General features: G+C 37.5%; 2 protein-coding genes across 5 annotated transcripts; one reads left to right on the top strand and one right to left on the bottom strand.

Annotated features, from left to right (window-relative positions):
* On the top strand, nucleotides 1,021–5,112 carry LOC105155830 (protein NRT1/ PTR FAMILY 6.3). The gene is made up of 5 exons (XM_011071803.2): nucleotides 1,021–1,184; nucleotides 1,329–1,506; nucleotides 1,620–1,659; nucleotides 2,098–2,672; nucleotides 3,916–5,112. Exons 1-5 carry the CDS (start codon nucleotides 1,058–1,060, stop codon nucleotides 4,778–4,780), a joined length of 1,785 nt encoding a protein of 594 aa, XP_011070105.1. The 5' UTR covers nucleotides 1,021–1,057; the 3' UTR covers nucleotides 4,781–5,112.
* LOC105155828 (oxysterol-binding protein-related protein 2A) lies at nucleotides 8,954–20,982 on the bottom strand. 4 transcript variants are annotated; one of them, XM_011071799.2, is made up of 11 exons: nucleotides 20,195–20,973; nucleotides 18,371–18,730; nucleotides 17,051–17,147; nucleotides 13,178–13,617; nucleotides 12,386–12,541; nucleotides 11,297–11,464; nucleotides 11,070–11,210; nucleotides 10,741–10,962; nucleotides 10,522–10,635; nucleotides 9,766–9,953; nucleotides 8,954–9,448 (listed from the first exon to the last, which is right to left on the bottom strand). In XM_011071799.2, the coding sequence occupies exons 1-10, from the start codon at nucleotides 20,570–20,572 to the stop codon at nucleotides 9,777–9,779; spliced, it is 2,253 nt and encodes a 750-aa protein (XP_011070101.1). In that variant the 5' UTR covers nucleotides 20,573–20,973; the 3' UTR covers nucleotides 8,954–9,448; nucleotides 9,766–9,776. The 4 variants fall into 4 exon arrangements, with proteins under 4 accessions (XP_011070101.1, XP_011070104.1, XP_011070102.1 ...); XM_011071802.2 differs by lacking the exon at nucleotides 20,195–20,973 and adding an exon at nucleotides 19,247–19,376; XM_011071800.2 differs by lacking the exon at nucleotides 8,954–9,448 and having other exon boundaries at nucleotides 9,772–9,953; nucleotides 10,522–10,654; nucleotides 20,195–20,981.

The following is a 21,572-nucleotide window of genomic DNA, read 5'->3' as shown; positions in this document are numbered from 1 at the left end:
TAATTTTGTTACAAGTACAATTTTTATTATCTTACTTTAGCGTAATGAAATTGGATTTAAATGTGCGTATCACGTCGACTACAAAAAATACAATATTTAATCATAATTAATTGGCATAGTTAAAAATAAAATAGTTATAATAAATAATTATTAACTACGATCATGCAATGGTTGTTCGATCGTAGTATTTGTGAGGGTGCCTAAAATATTTGCAATGGCAAAAAACTTTTTCAAGATAGAAAATTATATTTTTGTATCGGGTTTACTTAACAATGATCAATAACAATTATTTGTCATGATTTTTAGTCCGTAACTATTATAAATTGTAGCCAATACTAATTTTTTGAGTGATTTCTCTAGTGCAACTATAGTGTGTAGGCCTCATATACCCAACAAATAACTTAATATTTCGGGAATAAAAATCAATAATGTGTCATAATTGGGTTTGTTTTTTCTTTTTCTCTTTTTAATTTGAAGTGATGAACTATGATTAATTAAAATAATTTGATTATAATTGTTCTTGCCAAATATCCAATATCAAATAAAGACAATTGGAAGTTCTGATCAACAATATCAGATAAAAGCATTTCCTACTATGCAATAAAACAATATTCTACACATATAATGCAGTTCGAACCTATAGTTTCTAAACTTATAGGGCCTTAACTTTATTAATTGAACTAGAATATATCATAAATTGTGAATAATAAAGATAGATAACTTCGCATGCCTATCACTCTCAAATGTAAATTATATATATTATGATAAACGAAAGGGATAAATTCAATGACTGTTGATCTATTATCAAAGCCCACAATCTAATTATTTAATTACATTTATACTACATATATCTATATATATATATATTTATTGAACTAAAAAAATGTTAGATAGTAAAAATAAATCAAAATTAATATTGTGAACGTGTCAATGCTCTAAAGTGTCTCCAAACAAATTAAAGAATCCAACCCCCCCCCCCCCCCCCCCCCCCCCCCCCCCCTTCCCACACCAACATTTCGTTACATTCGACGGGCCCTTTGTTGCATAGAATTTAGCAATGGCCGCAGTGCTCCCTGACACAGCTCAACAGGCTGCTGAAACCATCCCTGATGCATGGGACTACAAGGGCCGCCTCTCCCTCAAATCCTCTTCCGGCGGCTGGGGCAGCGCTGCCATGATTCTTGGTATACATGCCTCCCCTCATCTTAATCCTGCTACTGCAATCTCTCTCTCTCTCTCTCTCTCTATATATATATATATAAATATATGTATGTCCACCCACTTTCTGTTCAAATACTTGATATTGTTTGGTGGTTGTTCGGGATCAGGGGTGGAGGCGTGCGAGAGGATGACGACGCTAGGAATAGTGGTGAATCTTGTGACGTACCTGACTGGGACCATGCATTTGGGCAATGCAACGGCAGCCAACGATGTCACTAACTTTCTTGGCACTGCTTTCATGCTGTGTTTGCTCGGTGGCTTCGTCGCTGATACTTTCCTCGGAAGGTAAAACGCTTTCCATGTTAGTGAATTTCAGCTTTTTCCATTCTCTTATAAAAATGTTGAAATTCCATGAGCTAATAGAGTCCATTTTTGCTCTTGTTTTGCTTAAATTCCAGGTACTTAACCATTGGCATCTTCACCACCATTCAAGCTACGGTAAGCCCATTATCCTCTCACAAAATAACTCTTCAGACTTGGGGTCCAAGGGATCACACCCTTTAATTCTAATGACTATGAGACCTGCACATGATCATGCATGGAGGGCTGTGGTCATCACCAAGAACTTTACGCTACCATCACGAATTGCAGCTAGCTTTTCTTGATAGATATATAGATATATGTACTTATATACATATATCTATCTACGATCTTGACTGAAGTGATTAAATATGTGATATTATGTGCCTGTTCGTGGAAAACATCCTGTTTGAACATGATCTGTGAAGAGGGAAATCGAAAAAGTGAATTAGACTCGAAGATGACTATGTTGAAGTAAAAGTTCAGAAAAAAAGAATCGACCTCGACAATTGAATATTATCTCCAACGATTGGGCTTCGGTGAATTGATTATTATTTTTCATTTCTTGATTTCCAGGGGATCACTATTCTGACTATCTCCACCGTAGTTCCCGGCCTCCGGCCACCGAAGTGCACCGCCGGCAGTCCGTCGTGCATTCCGGCGAACGGCAAACAGCTAGGGGTCCTCTACCTGGCCCTCTACCTGACGGCCCTCGGAACTGGAGGCCTGAAATCCAGCGTCTCCGGCTTTGGTTCTGATCAGTTCGATGACACAGACAAGAGGGAGACGAAGCAAATGATCAAATTCTTCAACTGGTTCTTCTTCTTCATCAACGTTGGATCACTTGTAGCAGTGACGGTTCTTGTGTACATTCAGGATAATGTTGGGAGAGAATGGGGTTATGGAATTTGTGCCTGCGCCATTGTTGTGGCCTTGGCGGTATTCTTGGCCGGCACCAGACGCTACCGTTTCAAGAAACTCGTGGGCAGCCCACTGACCCAGATCGCCACAGTTTTTGTGGCGGCGTGGAGGAAGAGGCACCTCGACGTGCCGTCGGACCCTTCTCTTCTGTTCGACGATGATGACATTGTTGCCGGTGAAGGGCAGCGCAAGAAGAAGAAGCAAAAGTTACCCCACAGCAAAGAATTCCGGTGAGTAGTCTTTGTTGTCTCAATAAAATATCTTCCTTAACTGTATTAACTGCCCACTCCCCTTTTGCTTTACTATAAATTTATTTTTTACTTTCTTCATCCAAAAAAACAAAAAAAAAATCCTCTTTATAATAAAAGATTAATTGGTTATTATTTATAATCTGATCAAGATATTCAAAGAAAAAATGATTAATTTGATTTTGTACTATAGTAACTCTGCTAGATTTATACGTTGGTACAAGTATAAAAGTATGCATAACTCAAAAATACTAGAGCATACATACATACGTACTCGTTTATTATGATTATTAAACTATATACAGAAACACAATTGTTACATTATAAAATATCTTTGAAATTATATTTTTTGGATTCTAATTACAAGTTGTGAGACTCTAGTCCAAATCGACTTTGGCATGGTACATATGCTGCATTATTGTCAAATTGACATGCAAAAATCATTCAAGAAATGCCAAAATTTAATGAAGCACGTACTAGCTAGCTAGGACCAGCTTCAGGCCCAACCTAGAAACCTATCACCAAGTTGTCGGCCAGCCAATTAGACACTATATAGAATTCATTTTAATTTCACTTAATTGCAATTAGATATGTGCAAGGGAAAGTCTAATTAGTTGGTCCGAATTTCAAAGAAATTTATTATCTAATTAATTTTAGCTGAAGAAACATATATATATATATATATGAATATCGCCCTGTGAATATTGGAAGAATTTACAAATTATAGACTATAATATAATCAATACACAGAATTTTATGGCGAAACTGCCGATCTGATCTGCAAAATAATATTTATGTAGTGTCGGCCGGAGCAGCTACACGACACATCATGTCTGTCCATATGGGCTCTTTTATTTTCTTGCTTCAGTTTTCACTAACAAGAGAATTATGCTTCAGGCAACTATATAGTAATGCACGAACTGATCATACTTATCATAAATCCTATAATCATATCTATTTACCTAAACAACAAAGAATCCAACATCACGAGGCAATTATATGATCTTGTCCGTTCCTCTCCCCGTTGACACTTCCCTTGTCTCATGCAATATCCATTCTTTAACACATACTCTTGGTGCTAATAAATAAAATCGGATATAAGACGAAACACGAAATCGTAGTAGAAAATTCAAAATGTTTTTGACCTAACTTAGAAGATCATAGTGTCTTAGTACTTAACGGTCCATCGTCTGATTGCTTTTGGGTTATGTTCTTTTCCTTGTAGTTTCCTAGACAAGGCAGCAGTTAAGGATTCTCAAGCCGGGGCTGCATCGACAAACAAATGGTACCTCTCGACCTTAACCGATGTCGAAGAAGTGAAGTTGGTGATCAGAATGCTGCCTACATGGGCCACAACCATAATGTTCTGGACAGTCTATGCCCAAATGACCACATTCTCAGTCTCACAAGCCACCACCTTGAACCGTCACATTGGCAGCTTCGAGATCCCCGCTGGCTCCCTCACGGTCTTCTTCGTCGGGAGCATCCTCTTGACCGTCCCAATCTACGACCGTATCATTGTCCCCATCGCCCGTAGGGTTTTAAAGAACCCACACGGCCTAAGCCCCCTGCAACGTATTGCAGTCGGGCTTGTGTTGTCCATAGTGGCCATGGTGGCGGCAGCATTGACCGAAATTAAGAGACTTAACGTAGCACGGTCGCACGGTTTGACCCACAACGAGACAGCCACAGTGCCAATGAGTGTCTTTTGGTTGGTCCCCCAATTCCTCCTCGTGGGGTCGGGCGAGGCGTTCACGTACATCGGCCAACTCGATTTCTTCCTCAGGGAGTGCCCCAAGGGAATGAAAACCATGAGCACCGGGTTGTTCCTGAGCACGCTTTCGCTAGGGTTTTTCTTCAGCTCCATATTGGTGACAATTGTGCACAAAGTGACCGGCCACCAGCACCCATGGCTGGCTGATAACCTTAATGAAGGGAAGCTTTATGACTTCTATTGGCTCCTGACGGTCTTGAGCATTTTCAATCTGATGATCTTCTTGTTCTGCGCTAGACGGTACGTGTACAAGGAGAAGAGGCTTGCTGAGGAGGGGATCGAGATGGAAGAGCCGGAGGCCACCTTCCATGCCTAAATTGCACTTCCGGGCACTTGATTTTCAACTTCGCCTATATATATACGTAGGGTTTATAACTTCTTCATGTACAAAAATGATGTGGAGAAAGAGTCACGTAGACATGAAAGTGAAGTGACTCTTTTCTTTGGTTTTTGGCTTTCTTTTTTTCTTTTGTTTTTGTCCGTTTTTGTTGTGACTTAGATAGCCAAAATAATGCAAAGGTTGTTTGGCTAATAAGTACGCCAAAAGGCCGACTACGGATTCCGCTAAGCGACCATGTCTGGCTGCACGCAGTGCCGCCCATACACATATATTTTGTATGGAAGTGAAGTATTGGAATCATTGTGCTAGTGAGTTCCTTGCAGTTAATTAGGCTTAATTATATTTATTACCCCGTATATTAGGAGTTGACAAAACAAGGATTCTAAATATATGGGTGGTAAAAAATACCTCAAAATTTAATTTGTCTTTTGCAATTATAGGACTCCTGTCACTGAATTTTTAATTTTAATTTTTAATTTTTTGGAGTCTTTTGCTGACTGTTATTTTTTTTAAATAATCAATTGCCATGCACCTAAGCGTTTAAGTGGCAAAAAACCTCTTCCACAGAAGAAATGACGTTGAAAAAAAATAAACACTTTTCTATTTGAATTTTTTATGATTGGACATTTTTTCATTTCTCCTCTGCCACATAAATGATTTTATGAAAAAAAAAATCAAATTGCATAAAAATAAATTTTAAATTTATATTATATACTAACATTATCGTGGCACGGAGTATCTGAGTGTGTATAAATAATTTTACACACTTTAAAATATATCATAGATTTAAAAATATATATACATAAAATATAAATACTTGAAATTATAAAAAATTAGATTATAATATTATAGATTATTTTTACATCATAAAAATTAAAATTATTATTTTATATAACACAAATTTAATGAAAAAACTTACACCCTAACCCCCCCCCCCCCACTCCCCCCCCCCAAACCCTCCCCCTTCCCTCCCCCTAGCCTGGATGACATCATTGTCGCCCAATGCACATCTAGGCGACAACGGTTGCTTAGAATTACAGATCTAAGAGACTGTTGTCGTCCAATTGTATGCTGCACGTCGACGATGTCGCCCAGATTGGGGCGATGTCACGTCGCCTCCCCTCTCTTTGGGCCGGCAATGCCTTTGCCCCCTTTTGCATGGGGCCGACTGTGACTTTCGGGGTGGAAGGGGGATAGAATGGGTAGGTGGGTGGCCGAGCTGCAATTGTTTGATGTTTTATATTATATAAAATAATATTTTTAGTTTTATAACACATAATACAAAATTTCAAATTACTTTTTTTCCATGTAAGTGTGTGGCACATAAAAAATAACAAAATACTCGGTCAGTAAAAGCCCCAATTTATAAAAACCCTAATTTTTGTCCATGAAGAAAATTCCGGCTACTTTTTAAAATCTGGTGGCTGGAGTCCTACAATTGCAAAAATAATTTTAATTGTGGGGTAATTTTTCTCACCCCTATATTTAGGTCCTTGTTCTTCAAATTCCCTAATATATGGGGCAAAAATGCAATTAAAGCCGATTAATTATATATACTTTAAGCTCCTCTCGACTCTCTGATACTATTTTCACTTGAACCAGTTTTTTCTCGAATTGAATTTTTTATTTGAAATATTATTATATGTTCTATTCCAATTAACGTTACACATCGTGTGTACAAAAATTATACTCTTTCCTTTATTTATTAATCCAATATTATATATATCTAGTCTTGTATATGTTAAATAAAATAGAAAATATAACAGCAGTTGGAATAGAAAATTGGATCTAATTTCTTTAGAGTTAAAATCATCAATACCTCTACTAAAGAAATTTTTAAGCTAAGACTTTGTTGAAAGTGAACACAAGATGGGTGAAGATCTCAGCAACAACAGAAACCATTTTCAGGAGCAAAGGAGAAAAATTCTCTTTCATTCATATATCAAAATGTACAGTGGTTCTCTGGTTAAATATGAGAAAGAAGACGATGCATAGAAATGTTAATCAACTCCTGACCTAACTAACAAATAGCACACATCAGGGCCTAGTGGCGTTCACATCAAGCCGTGTCAGCAACTAATAAAAGCAGGAAACTATAAGACTAGAAATTACAACGTGATCATAAAACACACTTCTTTTTCCTCGTGAGGGACCTGTAGTTCTGAGCTCTGGTTCTGCTGCGTCTTCGCAGCCTCTTCAACCAGGGTGCCATTCACGAACATTCCCAACCACCCCCCCCCCCCCCCAAGGAACAAGCCCAACTTGCCCAATAAAGCAGAAAAGGAACTTCTGGAGAGGGATTTGGTAAACAAGTCAGCAAGTTGATCATGACTGCGAACAAAAACAGGGAGGAAGCCAGCCTTGTAACAAATGCGCAATATGAAAATCGGTGTCCAGGTGGTTCGTGCGCTCATGAAACACGGGATTGGCCATAATTTGTAGAGCAGCTTGATTGTCACAGTGAAGCAGAATTGGGCCAGAGACAGAAACACCAAAGTCACGGAGAAGATAGGAGATCTACTACGATTCGCAAGTAGTAGTAGCCATGCTACGATACTCAGCCAGCAGACAAACTGGAGACCGTGCATTGTTTCTTGGTCTTCAGGAAACGAGAGCTGGACCAAGAAAAATGGCAAAACCAATGAGGGAACGATTTGTTTTTTGTTTCAGTTTTGGCCCATCTCGGGTAAATGTTTGGCCTGATTTGTTTTGGGGGTTTTTGTGGTGTTTTAAAATGTTTTGAAACAGTGCCGCCATACTTATTTTATATTATTTTCAAAAATAAATTCAAACATACACACTATCTCTAATACATTCTTATTTTATCTTTGTTTTTCTCTTTTTATCTTCACATAACACACCAAAATAAATAAAAAATAAAACCAAACATAGTCAAGATTTTTGGAGGAAGAAAGAACACTGGCCACCAGCAGACCATACCTAAATTGTGGGGAAGAGTAGTACGGGAGATTGGTTGCAGCAGTTAAAAGAAGTAGAATTCTTGTCTAGTGCATTAATTGCACCTAACCAAAAAGAGGTAATTTTGATGAAAAATAAGGGTAATAACGGTAATGCATGAGGTAAATTAGGGGCATAAATGGAAGCAAACCACAATCCCAAATGGGCGGCGCCTCTGCTAAATTTAAAGAGCTTCACCTATATTAATTTAATTTAGTTAACTGTCAAATTAAGAGTAGCATATAGAGTATGTGATACAGTATAGCATATTGAACATGCCCATAACTGATGCTCTTGTTGCTTATGATTGTAGATTAGAGTTTGAAATTTGACCTATACAACTAAAAATAATAGAATTAGCAAATAAATTTAAACTATTTAGTTCGATTTCGTTATTTGGTTGGCAATGAACGGACAATATTTCGTGGCAAATCAAATTTTCTCTTTGCAATAAGGTTGTGTTTTCTTGTAGGTAGGTGGTTCATGGAATGTGTTTTTCTTACCACCCACAGTGAAGAGCAGAGCGAAAGAGTGAATCAACATCTTGAGATACATGTACACGTTGACATTCATGGAATCACCCTCTCTAAATATTGGTCAACGACCTCAAAATCACCCCTTTCCAAGCACACTACAGGTACGCATCAATTCAAATTTCTCTAAGTTTATGTTGAGGAAAGAGTTGAATAACACAAGTACACAAAAAGAACCTCACTGTCCCACAACGCAGGTTAAATCGAACCCACAGATTCTTTGAGTGGAGAGATATAGTCTTCTTACACTAACTCCAGCCAGCTACCAGAGGTCAATGAAGATGGACTTTTGAAAATCTTTCTTGCTCCCATATACTAGCCGGAAAATTGATACCTCGTAGCAACAATGTGGTATTGCAGTTGCCGTTGTATGCATGCACTTAATTTGGGATTTCGAGTTTTCAAAACTAGCAGCGAACAACGTCGCATGCACTGGGGAGTTGCGCGGTCTCAGCTGGGGATCTTGCCAACCAAATAAAACTTTTGTCTCCATTGCTTCTAGTTGGCATCCCATCCTGTCTTTCTTGTTTCTTATCTCATCTCCATATATACCATTGTCTGTGTACTTGTTACAAGTATCTTGCAACAGATTAATGTGCTTTTCTTTCCTCGTAAATTTCTTATAACTCGAATGTAGTAATTTGTTTACTACAAGTACAAGAAAAATAACAAATAGGAATTTCGAGGTTTCAAGTATCACACCTCAGTTGGACTGAGGACTTCCGTTCTAAAACAGCCACTTTGGGACAAGTAAAACCAGTACCCTGATTGATTGGGTAAAAACAAGTGACAAGCCAAGAGATTATTTAGGCCTGTACAATACATTATAACTAAGCAATGTGTTTATTCAGAATATAGAATAACAAATAGGTAAATAACTGCCTACAACTAAACACTGTGCTCACAGCTATAATTGCTGGGAATTGGAATAAATCGGATACATACGCATACAAAATCTTGTGAAGTTCTGCAAGCTATCCTTTTTTTTTTTTTTATGTGCTTCTTGTAATCTCCTAACTAACGATTAATTGTCGAGTTCAATTGTCTTCCGGGCTTCAAAGTTTTCAAACCTCAAATGATGATCTTTATGGAAGGAAAAAAGGGCATACAGTCCATGAATGTTTACAGCAGATCCACAAGGCTATTGGCCGTCCTGTACGTTTAACAGCAAATGAAAGAGAGTCACAGATATTGAACGCAGTGTACCTAAATGGTCGGCTATCTCTACAAGAAGAAGCTTGTAATAAGACAGTACTTATTGGTATTTTCCATGACTAAAAGACACCCGTAATTTCACTCAAGCTGTTAAAAGCCAAGAACAGCAGTTGCTGAATTTAATTTGAACAAAATCCTCAAGCATTTTGGGAGAGATATTTGAATTAGTTTTGTCAAAGTTCAACGACTATATAATGGCTTAATCGTACGTAATGCGACAGATTCACACAAGAAAAATGTAGATAAGTCGTGTACCTATGTCGAGGTCAGGAATCTTGAAAGGAAGTAACGAGATCCTCACTGATCTCACCAAAAATATCTGGACATCCATCCCACTTGCCTTGCTCTCGGGCTTCCCAGTACCCACCAATGTAACGGAAGGGTCCATCATCGTCTCTATGGAACCATCTAGGTTTCCAACCATGTTCTTGCAATTTCCTCGACTGTCATAGTACAAATCGTCTTAGCAGTGTCTTATGTAGTAGCAAATCACTTGTAATGTATATCAGATAACAAAAATTAGAGTTAACTGAAGAGTGATCGTCATCATCCAAGTCTTCCACTGACAAATAACTGACTTCAAAAAGGTTCACAATCCGAAAAATAGGTGCATTGAAACAACTGTATATCCAAAGTAACCAAACAAGAGTATTTGGATGAATGTGCCGACAAATTCTGCTTAATTTGATCATAGGGAAAAAATATCACACAAACAAGCACAAAGAACTTGCAAAGACACAAAACTAGACCTACATGAATTGGCAAAGAAAAGTCCAACTCTGGCCCACAACCAAAACCTCAGTATTTTTCTCTTGGAGGCGTGCACATCAGTAATTGATTGGTTAATGAACCAGTATTTAGAGAGAAGAATAAGAACGAGTCCTTAATCCTTATGCTATGTAGCTAACATACTTATCAATACCAGATGTAAAGACTTATTATTCTCCCACTGATCAAAGATAAGTATGGGAAAACTGATTTGAACATAAGAAATAAAGGAGTTTCCCATACCATTCTCTGTCGCGTTTCGAGTCGAAGTTTCTCTGCATTTGCCTTCTCAAATTCCCCGTTCTCCAGATGCCGTTGGTCTGGCCTCAGTCTTGAATCTGTAGGTGGGAGCTTCTCCTTCATCCGTCATCAAATACTTGAAATCAGATAAGCTATAAAATATGATCAGAAATAAATAAGAGAAAAGCAGAACCAAAAATAAGTTATGCAATGTTGCTTTACCTTTAGCCCTGGTGTCAATTCGTTCATTGTAATAGCAAAAGAGGTTAGGTTATAGCGAGTGAGGTTTTCGGGTGGCTTATTCCTTGTCCATAATAAGGATGCCTCAGACCTATCTTTCACATTGCCAGTTCCTTCTCCATTTACAAAATACATGCTATCATCCCACTTTCCAAATAATTGAGCTACTTTTTTCCCTTTGACATCTTCGACAAACCCATGAACCTGTCGAGTTAGTATGGGATTTGTAAAATATCTGGTCATAGAACAAAAAAATTGTTCCCATAAAATTAATGGCACATGTAATTCCAGTGGAAATGCTGTCGGTATACCTGGTGAGGATTGCGATCTAGAATAGACTGTTCCTTAAACTTGAGTTTGCATGAGTACTGGCGATTACCTCGTATATGCATTGTTCCATGGTGGTCACAATATATATTACCAAGAATTAAATTATAGATGCTGGTTGTGACCTGAGAGCACATAACAAAAGTTAAAGTGATTTTCTATGATGAAACCCCAGGAACTGCAAATGAATAACAAACCAGGTTCTATTCACCTTGCTCCATTGGAAGATTTCCCCATCATCAAACTCTAAATTAAGAGTTCCCACTGGATCAAGTTGGATTGATCTCCCCCAAAATTTTGATTTGAGGTTAGTGTCACACCAGAATTTCCAGCCTTTACCTTCACAGTGACAAGCAATGAGAGTAGGGTGGTGACTGACCTATTTCAAGAAAAAGGTAGTCAGCATTGAACCCTTTAAAACAAAGAATTTACATAGAGGGAAATCTACTTTCAAATCAGTGCAGAAAAAGAAGATGAGAAATTAATTATGGCAGAAAACTATCAATTTAATAATAAGGCAGGTCAAAACTGTGCCAAGAAACTTTACAATGTGCAGGTGTAACAGAGACTAGAGCTGCAAATGAGTCGATTTCTGAATATATCAGATAGCGACTTGTTCAGAAGTTCATAACTGAAGGTTTAGTTTTGAGCTAGACCTTGATAAATATATCAAGCTCAACCTCTCTTCATTTGAGCTCATTAGTCAAATTCGATATTCAACACGAATGTCGATCTGACCAGAACCTTAAACTTCTCACTTCTTCTTTGGAAATTGAACAAAACTTGCCATTCATGAGTCCAGTGTGGTAGGGACACGGGCTATCGGAAGAACAGAGCTGGTTGAGTGTCTTCTGTGTTGGCAAATGGGAAGAACATTGTAGGGGTAAGCTAGAGATGGTGGCTGATTTGTTAGGCAGCAAAGCTCGTAAGTCTGGTGCTGGAAGATTGTCTAGCCAGTGGTACTGATGCCACAGACAGATCTTGGTTTCGTATGGTAACTATGGCTGTTGGTGGAGGTGGTTGAATGGCTATTGCTTTGCAAAGTGGAAATGACAGAGCAAAGCCCATGGATTTTTTATCGCACTTAATTTATATTTTCTAATTTTGTATTTCAAATAAAGAATAATTAAAAGTCTGCAGCCAACTAATTTTCGTCTGACTTTTTGAAAGATATAGCATCATAGGACACCATAAGAAAAGTTGTGCGGTGGTGTGGAGAAAGATAATAATGTTTGAAATCAGATATTGCAGCACAAATAAGAAGCAATTAAACAACTGTGATACTATATCGAATAACCACCTTTTCAGAGAAAAAGCGAATTCCTTTCTCTGGATAATCAGCTTCATAAGTTTCGCCAAGTAAGGGATTGAATGGTTTACAGTGGCGACCTTCTGATGAAGCATATCCAGACACAGCAAAAGCGGCAACGTGCAGAATCCTCATAAGACTGTTCCCCTGGTGTAACAGCACAAGATCTCATCAATATATCAGGCTAATTCAAGCATCTCATGCAAACTCAGAGAAAGTTCAGGTATAACTGCATGGGAATACAAAATCAGCTATTCTCACAGCAGTACATGACTTCATGACACTTAGAACCATAAATCCAAGAAGTTCATAAACCATTACTTCAGCAGCAGGTGGCAAAGAATGGCATTCCATGCTAACAGAGGTAAGTTAGCAACATATTGGAACAGTGGGGAAATCGGACATTTAAATTCAAATCCTTGATATTTTAGACCTTTAAAGCCAAACATTTTTAACTGTAAATATTGAAAAAGAAAAGAGCAAAATCTAGGGAAGATGAGAGGAAAAATTACTCCAACTAAAATCAAATTGTACTACGTGAATTAAAAAACTAAAACTATTATACGAATACTTTATGCAACATGTAAATAATGAATTTAAGTGGTAAGTAGTGAATCCATGATGAAGATTTTATTAACTGCCTATTTTAAAGGAATAGCTGGAAAGACACGAAAAGGAACAGAAGCATCCTGATGCATGCATATACCTAAGAGCCAGAACAACACAAGGACTTAATGAAAGTAATAAGCCAAAAAGATAATGTAGAGCTAGAAGGATTGATACCGCTTTCCCATACTCATATGCCTGATCCAGAAGATGAGAATACTCTAAGTCTTCAAAACATTTTTGCAGAGACGATATCGGCTCGTTGAAGTACACCGGGAGACAGACTCTTGTCAAATCCTTACCAATGTTGTCCTTGATCATAGACCATAGGCTGACCCCTTTCTCCTTCTCAATTGGATCTGGCAACTTCTTCCTTCTCTCAACATGTGGGTATCTAGAGTTTGTTGCATTTTTCTTTGCATCCAACTTGTCCACATTATCAGTTTGATTCCCCAATCTCCCACAATCATCCATGTGATCTACACCTACTGATCCAGAGCTGCAATCCAGTTCGGAAAAGTACTCATTTGTGTCAAAGAAATGAATTTCCTCCTCATCTGATGCTTCCTCAAGATCTTGCTTTTCAACATCATCTGATGATTCAGTAGTGCTCCATTCTGTAACCACAATGAGATGCCACGGAGAACAATTAAACCCAGTAAAGCTTGTAAGGTTACAAGCTTAAATTAGCTCTTATTCGTCTATGACCGGGATAACGAAAAACATGCACAAAACTGCCATCTAACTCACAGATGTTCTAATGTTCGGAAAGTAAAAAATATATATATCACAAATGTATATGTGAAAGGGAGGAGGTCAGCATCCTTTCCTTCATAATATCAGTGAAGCCCTTCATATGAATATAATGATTCCACATGTAAGGAAGAAAGAGTTTTGAAACTGCAAATTGGTGACTGGAGAGATCATGTCACTTGCTTTTCAAAATTTCAAACTTAAAGATAATGCTGGACCAGTTAACAAATGAGTTTTCCTTATGATCAATGGAAACTGTGTACCCTCACCAACCAGCATCGCTGTCTTTTCGCAAATAAAACAAAGAAACATCATTTTACAATTACCAATTGAATGAAAATATAGTAGGGAATGCAATAGGAAAAACTAACTCGCAAAGATGAATATTTCTGGAAGGATAAAAATTAGCAAAGTAGAAGTTGCACCATAATTGGAAAGTGCACTTGTTTACGCCCTTAAAACCAAAGGAAATATGTTACATTAGATATTGAAAAGGTAAGTTATGCCCTTCATACATTGAGCATGCGTCTATGCAACAGTAAAGTCTCTAAATACATACATGCAATAAATAAAATGGCACGTGCATTTATGAAATTAGGTGTAAATATAGAACATTGCCTTCATGTTTGGTCTAATTACAGATTGACCCCCTAAAGTTTGAAAATTACATCTAGTGGACTAGTACCTGTCATTTGCTATTATCTAGTAAATATATCTAGTTGTGAGTCTTACTAAAGGAATTTGGAATTTGCTGACATATAAAATTGACTAACTCAAGTGTTTGATAACTAAATAAAATCTCCCTTGAGGTTTGGTCTAAATACAGAGACACTCCCTAAAATAAAATTAGCCCCCCTAAAATCTCAAACATTTCATATACCATCAATATCATCATTTTAATAAAATAACAAATTTTAAAGTAATTGGTAGATGAAAATATAAAAGTACCTCTAAAAGTTTGACCATATCTAAACAAATCCTTTTGAAATCTATTCAGTTTATGCTAACTTATCTTAAAATTCATTTTTCTGTTTGGACTGAATCTTAAATTTCTATATCATAATTTTAGTCCGAACAATCTGAACTACTTCAATTATAGTTTGTTAGTATTCAAAAGATCATTGCATAGATTCAAAATTTTTAATTTTCTTATCTTCTTCCTTGGAAATTCATGCGCTTTGTTATGTCGGTATTTAAAGTATATGAAGGATCAGTTAACCGTTTACATCCAAGAACCCACTTTTTAGAAGTTAACTTGAATTTTCTTAGATTTATCAAGTATAAAATATAAGAGTAAAAGTTCAGAAGAAAACAATGGTTATATTTAGATGTAAGTATAGTGATATGAACTTGAATTTGAAATTGTAGATGTTGCTTGGTTTATGTCAAAAGTTCCTTTACATATTTAATAGTTGGCTTGGCTAAACTGCAATTTTGGTTCAGCATATTATGAGGGTGGCACTTTTGGGACACCTAGTTATGGAGGTGGCAATTTAATGACATTAGATTTTAACTTTGTGAAATTTGAAGATTCCGACCTAGGGAAGAGGGGAAGCGGTGGTGGCGATGGGGAAAAGGGGAGGGGCATGGGAGGGGGAGGGGGAGGGAGAGAGAGAAGAAATGAGATGGGCAAGGGGATGGGGAATTGTTGGGAGGCAGCTGGGTAACTGGTGGGAGGGGGAAAGGGAGGCGGGCAGCAATGGCGACTGAGGGGAAGGGGAGGTGGATCGACGTGATGGGGAACTGGCAGTGAGAAGGGAGTGGCAAGGGAGGGAGGCTGGGGACGAAATTTTTTTTATAAAGTTTATATAAATTATTTAAATATTTAATATTATATATAATGTTAGTATTATATATATACACAGTAATATTTTATTTTGAAAATCATAAACGTTTGCAAAACTCCCGATAGAATCCTATAAGCGAGGAATTTATTTTGTTTTTGGCTTTGACAACAAAAGCCTCAATTCTAAAACCCTAAAAAGGCACGCCAAGTTGCCAACTCGACACTTTCCAGTCAAATTTGGGATTCCGGTGGTCGGAGTACTCAAATTACACAAAGATTAAAACCTAATGTCATTAAATTGGCAGTTCCATAATTGTGTGTCCTGAAAGCGTAACCCTCAGCAATTTAGCGTTTACTAGTTATTATTTTATTAGTATAAACATTAAAACAGGATCTAATAACAAGATGAGTCTTTAAAGGATGCATCTATAATATTACAAACAACCTCAATGGAAGTCAATATTACTCATCATGAAGACAAAAGAGTCAATTCGTTAAGAATGTTAAGGTTTTTTAATGGCTCAGTGTTAAGAAAGGTGAATGTAATCTACCAACTTGAGGGGTCTTCCTAAAGTTACATAAATCTTAGGAGTGGATGTTATAATTCTCCCACTAAACTTGGCTGATAAATCACCTTCGCCACTGTCTATAGGTAACTCTGAAGTAGCGAAAATGGCAATCAGTTGAGGATTTGTAGCGCAGACTAACAAGAATTTCAGTCGCATAACTATTAAGTGTGTGAGCCCTTTCTCAATATTCTGGGGGATCCTGCTTCCCCGTTGACCACTCGCATCCTACAAACTAATAGGTCAGATTGCTATCGCTGCACAACTCTGGCCATGTTTTCAGACACACCCCTAATCTATATCTGCAGATGTGATTTTTAAATTACAACAGTTCAATTCAACAACTAATTTACAGCAATAACCTTTGCCTCCTAAGTAATGCATTTTCACCAATAAAAAATATTTTTCCACATTAGAAAAGATCCTGATGAGAATCAAGGCTGTCCCCCTGTGTTTGAATTCTCTCAAAGAGAAGATGAGAAAAACAGAAAACATGTATATTTGTGCATAGAACTCCTGGTCAGTGTCGTTACACGTGGATAAGTTGACACAGTTAATCTGAGTTTATATTATCTTCAAAAGAAAAGAGAATAATACAGATATCCATTCTATAATAAATTTGAAAAACAGAACTCCTAGTTAGTGCTAGCAAATAAAGATGCAGAAATAATTTAACTTATCCAACTCCTTGTTTTTGAAAGAAGTGCAGAGATAAAATTGTTATTGCGACGTCTACGCTAACTAATATAATCCACATAAATGTATATGCCAAAACAACAGAAATGTAAATTAATCTCAATATACATCTAAATTCTGATGTCTACAACTACAAAGTCAATAAATGCAATAAGTTGCAGAATAACTAAATAACAAGAGAGGAGACTACATCAAGGAATTTTTCTTTTGTTCCGCAATGGTGGAAAAAAGTATAAGTAGATTACGTACCACTGTATTTTCCACGGGCTAGATTTGTATAATCATGCTTCATCAATTGATATTCACCATCATTAATTCCAGAGGCTTCAGCTTCAATATTCGCCGCCTGGAAAAGAACAATCAGTAAAGCTCATGTGCCATGCTTCCTAATTGGGCAGTCGAATTCTACAGACTAAAGGTTACACTCTGAAACCCACAAAGCAAGATTCCGACATCATCCAAGCAACTTTTACGAAGTTAAGAAACCTTTGGCCTTTTAACTATAAATGATAAGAGGGAATGAATGCATCATTATAAAGAGATAGAAAGAATGATGCTTATTGAGACAACTTGGTAACAGATTGCAATGATAAATGTGTAGACCAAGTGTTCCAGCAAAAGAAAGATAACTCATATCATGAAAAATGAAGAGATATTTTCCTCATAGGTACTGTGATTCATAAGAAGATTCAAGATACTTAACGAAAGACAAGGCTTGTAATGGACTTAGAGAAGTGGAGTAGCATCACCTGCTTATCCGGAACCTAGTTGACTCGATAACCGTGCCATAGAAGGATAATTGCATAAATCTCATATAGTCCAAATTTATCAACCAGATTCTCAATCAATGAGTAATTGCACAAACACTGTAAACTACTAAAACAGCACTAATGCCATCATTCATCAAATTTTATTAATAGGAAATTTGCTTTCCATAAATTCGGAACTGATTCCTCTTATGGTACAAAATTTGATGCTGCGACCACACTGTAATTCATATTTCAACAATATTTGTTCATGGAATTCGTTTATCGACATTATAGTCAATGGATGGATCCGGTAAACAAAGGTGACATTTCAGAAGATTTATTGTTAAAGTTCACAAGCCCGTGAGTAGATGTGAATTGATATGAAGTCAAAGTTGCATATCCAATAAGGAGTCATACTTCAAAACCAAATGATATTGGAGTTATATTGGGTGTTGAAGACTCTGATGATGCCCCTCGAGAACGCAAATCAGTGCATTACAAGATAAGAGTAGAGCCGTCAAACAATTAGTCCAAGTAGGCAAACAGTGGCTTTAACTAAACAATTTGTGCCAAAGAAAAGTTAGAAAAACTTCCAGTTAAACTAGATAAGAGCTATATCTTAATTATTCACTGTGGCGCTTTTTCAACCTTCAAGCAAATGTTCGGTTGATAAACATTATTGCTAATCAAATACTTGGTGAATTCAGGATAGTTAATCCCATAAATCAACAATTGTAAATGGTTATACGCATTATGCTTTGCTTGCAATCGTAAATGTTATTTCTTAGCAACATTTACCATAATGGAGTAAAAATAGTACCTCTAATTGTCTCAATGTATCCAATAAATTGGAACGCTCCTCGCAGAGAAATTGAAACTGTCCTTTAATGCCAGAAAATTCTGAGAGCATGATCTGTTCACAGTCCTTAACAAGGCCTTCACCAATGCCCTCCTCAAGCAAACGCTGCTTCAACCTTTCAGTTGATATTGACAAATCTCTAGTTAGAAGCGGGGTGTTGTCAGTCTGCGGTCTCAGTGAAAAGAGGCTTCTTGTTGAAATCAAAGCCTGTATCCAAGCCACTCGTTCTTTCTTCGTATTCGTCCTTAAATGAAGCGTCTTTGTAGCCGTAAATATGTAAAATCGCCTGTCGTCAGACTTACTCTCACGAAATGACGAGATCTGCAAACAATTTCAAAAGCTTCTGAGCAATTTAAGGCAAATCTGCCCCTCCCTCACACAACCCAATAGACAAGAGTGTAAGCGTGCATACATATTCAGTCCATCCCAGCACAAACCATAAAAGACCCAAAACTCAGATGGCAAATCAGAAAGACAATGCTCCAACAAGAACATCGTACAGTATATATTCAGCAGAAGCTGTCATACACCAAATAGCTAATCAAAACTACAAAGTTACACAACTATCATTTTTAGGCAACATATCCTGTGACCAGTGGCAAAGAAAGAAACACAGCAAACCCGCAAACTTACACAAAGATCAATATACACTATTTTAACAGGAAGAGACACATTATCTTGCCGACAGCAGCAAAAAGACCCAGCTAACCTTTGATGCTCAAGAAACAGTCTCTTGAACAGACTATGAACATGATCAAATCGAACCATAGAATAATTATTAGGATAAATAAAGCCGGAGACATGTCAACAGCAATATCACTTTCTATTCGGACTCACCAAGAACAACACCCACCCGAAGCCAAGAATATCCATTCCCAGTTCTTTATTCCTTCCTTATTTCTTTTCAGTTTCTTAAAGAAAATATCACTTCCAACCAAACGTATAATTCTTACACTGTTACTTTAAGAAAGGGAGGTCAAAATACGCAGCTTTTGTTCTACCTAGCTAGCAAATATAGATCCCACCAATTTTTATAAACGCCAATATTATATTGAAACAAAAAAAAAAAAAAATTAACCGTTCTATTATTTTATTCCCCCAAACAACAACATCAATATGGGGTATAAGCAATTCTGCTGCTGCGGAACAAGTCAGGAGGCTCTTTTTTTCTTTGAATTTTTGCCTTGAACAGGCAATAAAAGAAAGAGGGAAATGTTACGAATTCTTGAAGCGAAAACAGCAAACCCCAAAAGATTGAGAAAAGAAAAAAGAAAACCCAGGATGATGATGTGACGAGACGTTAAAAACCATGAATGAGAACCCTAAATAGGCCTACACAGCATTGCCCTATATTTGGCCTCTCTGAAGACCCACCTGCTGATGTGACCCACTTTAGATCAACACCCAGTTAAATGTTGAAAAAATAAATAAATAAAAAAACAACTGCATTTTCAAGAAAATCTTTACAGACCCATGGTTAATAGAGGGTGAAAAATGTGAAAAAGGGCTCAGATATCTAAGCTATTTTTGGTGGCTATTCGTGCAAAAATTTCTCCTGGCATGAAAATATGGTAAACAATCCTAGTAAATTTCCTGGACACAATTCTTTGCCTATAGTGGAAAAATCTTTTCTGTAGTACACACAATAAAAGACAAGCCCCCACTTTCAGTTCTCCTCTCCCCCACCTCCACCCATTTTCCAAAATGCCGTTCTCTCAGTCTCCACCGCTTCCATCAATACCGCTATCACTCTCTGCTGTGAGTAACTCTACCGTTTTTACCAACCTTTAAATGGACAATGCCGACGGTTTGTTTTTCCGTCCTCCCCCCCGGGGGCCTGCCAGTGGCGGAGCCAATAAGAATCACATCGTTTCCAGGCGGCGCGTCGGGGCGGCGCGTCTTGGAGTAAGAGAGGACCCCATTGTTTCTCAACGTGAACCACCGGGATCGCCACCCCTTGCCGTAGTTAGTCCACTTGTAGAGGATCCCGGCCACGCTAGTGCTGGTGCTGACATCAGATCCTCCGGCATTGACCTCAGATCCACCGCTGGAGAAATTCACTGCCGACCCAGTTCTCAGAAGGGTCGGCTCCGGCGACCCATCCCCGATCCCTGGGCTCTCCAGCGTTATGCAGCACAGCGGGTGCATCTCCTTCACCCGCATCGCGCGTAGACTCCCACACAAGACTAATTAACTATCAATGTGATCTCCACATCTGAGACTAACAGTGATGGATCATAGATAACAATGAAAAAATTTCACGGCCACTCGACATTATATGCAGCAGATAGCATCAGAAAGTGATGCATCGGAGCAAACTTTGGGTTTTACACTTTTATATAGATATATATATATATGTCTGTATGTGTGTGTGTGTCGAGAATCAAGAAATGAAGAGAGAGAGCTCTGAAACTGAGGGATTCCTGTGGAAAAAAGAGGAGAGAGAGAGAGAGAGAGAGAGAGAGAGAGATTTAGTTAAAAAAGAAGTCTTTGAGTGTTGAATTTGTAAACAAGGGAAAGATGGTGGGAGATGGCAGAGATAAAAATAATACTGGCGCTGTGATTATATATAATGAGCGTGTGTACTGCAGTTTGCAGAAATGAAGTTTGTATCTGTATTCTGTACTTGTACATATATATATACATATATGTATATACACATTTATACACTTTGTGTGTGACAGTAAGCAGATTGTTGAAATCTAGTGTGTGTGCTGTGTGTAATTATGGTGGTGGTTAACCAAAAGAAAAGGGTCAGGTCATTACACATAGCTGGGAATGCGCTGTAGAAACAGTGGTAGAGGTCATCACTATTTTGGACAAGGCAAAAGATAAAAACCTCCTTTGACTCACATTTTCACTTTCACTTGTACTAATTGTCCAATGTTTTCTTTTATTATTATTTGTAAATTTTTAGTATTAGTTTTGGTAATGGTAATGATGCGTAATAATTAAGATAAATCATATGCCACTTTAAGATTCGGTTAATCATTCTAGAATTGTGATGTGTGTTTGAGACTATGAAAAAGGTGATGTCAAATTCTTTCCTATTAATTATACTTAGAAGATGGAAAAGGGTGTGAGTATACGTAAAGGCGTCTTCTTCAACATTTTTTTTTCTCCTTTTTTGAAGTTTTTATTTTACAATTTCTCTTTTCTTTTG

Source organism: Sesamum indicum, linkage group LG2 (assembly GCF_000512975.1).
Source record: "Sesamum indicum cultivar Zhongzhi No. 13 linkage group LG2, S_indicum_v1.0, whole genome shotgun sequence".
Classification (NCBI taxonomy): domain Eukaryota; kingdom Viridiplantae; phylum Streptophyta; class Magnoliopsida; order Lamiales; family Pedaliaceae; genus Sesamum; species Sesamum indicum.
Note: the sequence above shows the minus strand (reverse complement) of the source record. Positions and strands in the feature narration are given on the sequence as shown.

Bases quoted from the DNA above. Each gene is read 5' to 3' on its own strand.
- LOC105155830 (XM_011071803.2), top strand. From the start codon at position 1,058: ATGGCCGCAGTGCTCCCTGACACAGCTCAACAGGCTGCTGAAACCATC. The intron at 1,507-1,619 runs GTAAAACGCTTT...CTTAAATTCCAG, and splicing joins GCTGATACTTTCCTCGGAAG to GTACTTAACCATTGGCATCT. The intron at 1,660-2,097 runs GTAAGCCCATTA...CTTGATTTCCAG, and splicing joins TCACCACCATTCAAGCTACG to GGGATCACTATTCTGACTAT.
- LOC105155828 (XM_011071799.2), bottom strand. From the start codon at position 20,572: ATGCGGGTGAAGGAGATGCACCCGCTGTGCTGCATAACGCTGGAGAGC. The intron at 13,618-17,050 runs GTACGTAATCTA...TTGTGGTTACAG, and splicing joins AGCCCGTGGAAAATACAGTG to AATGGAGCACTACTGAATCA. The intron at 11,211-11,296 runs GTGAATAGAACC...ATGTGCTCTCAG, and splicing joins AAATCTTCCAATGGAGCAAG to GTCACAACCAGCATCTATAA.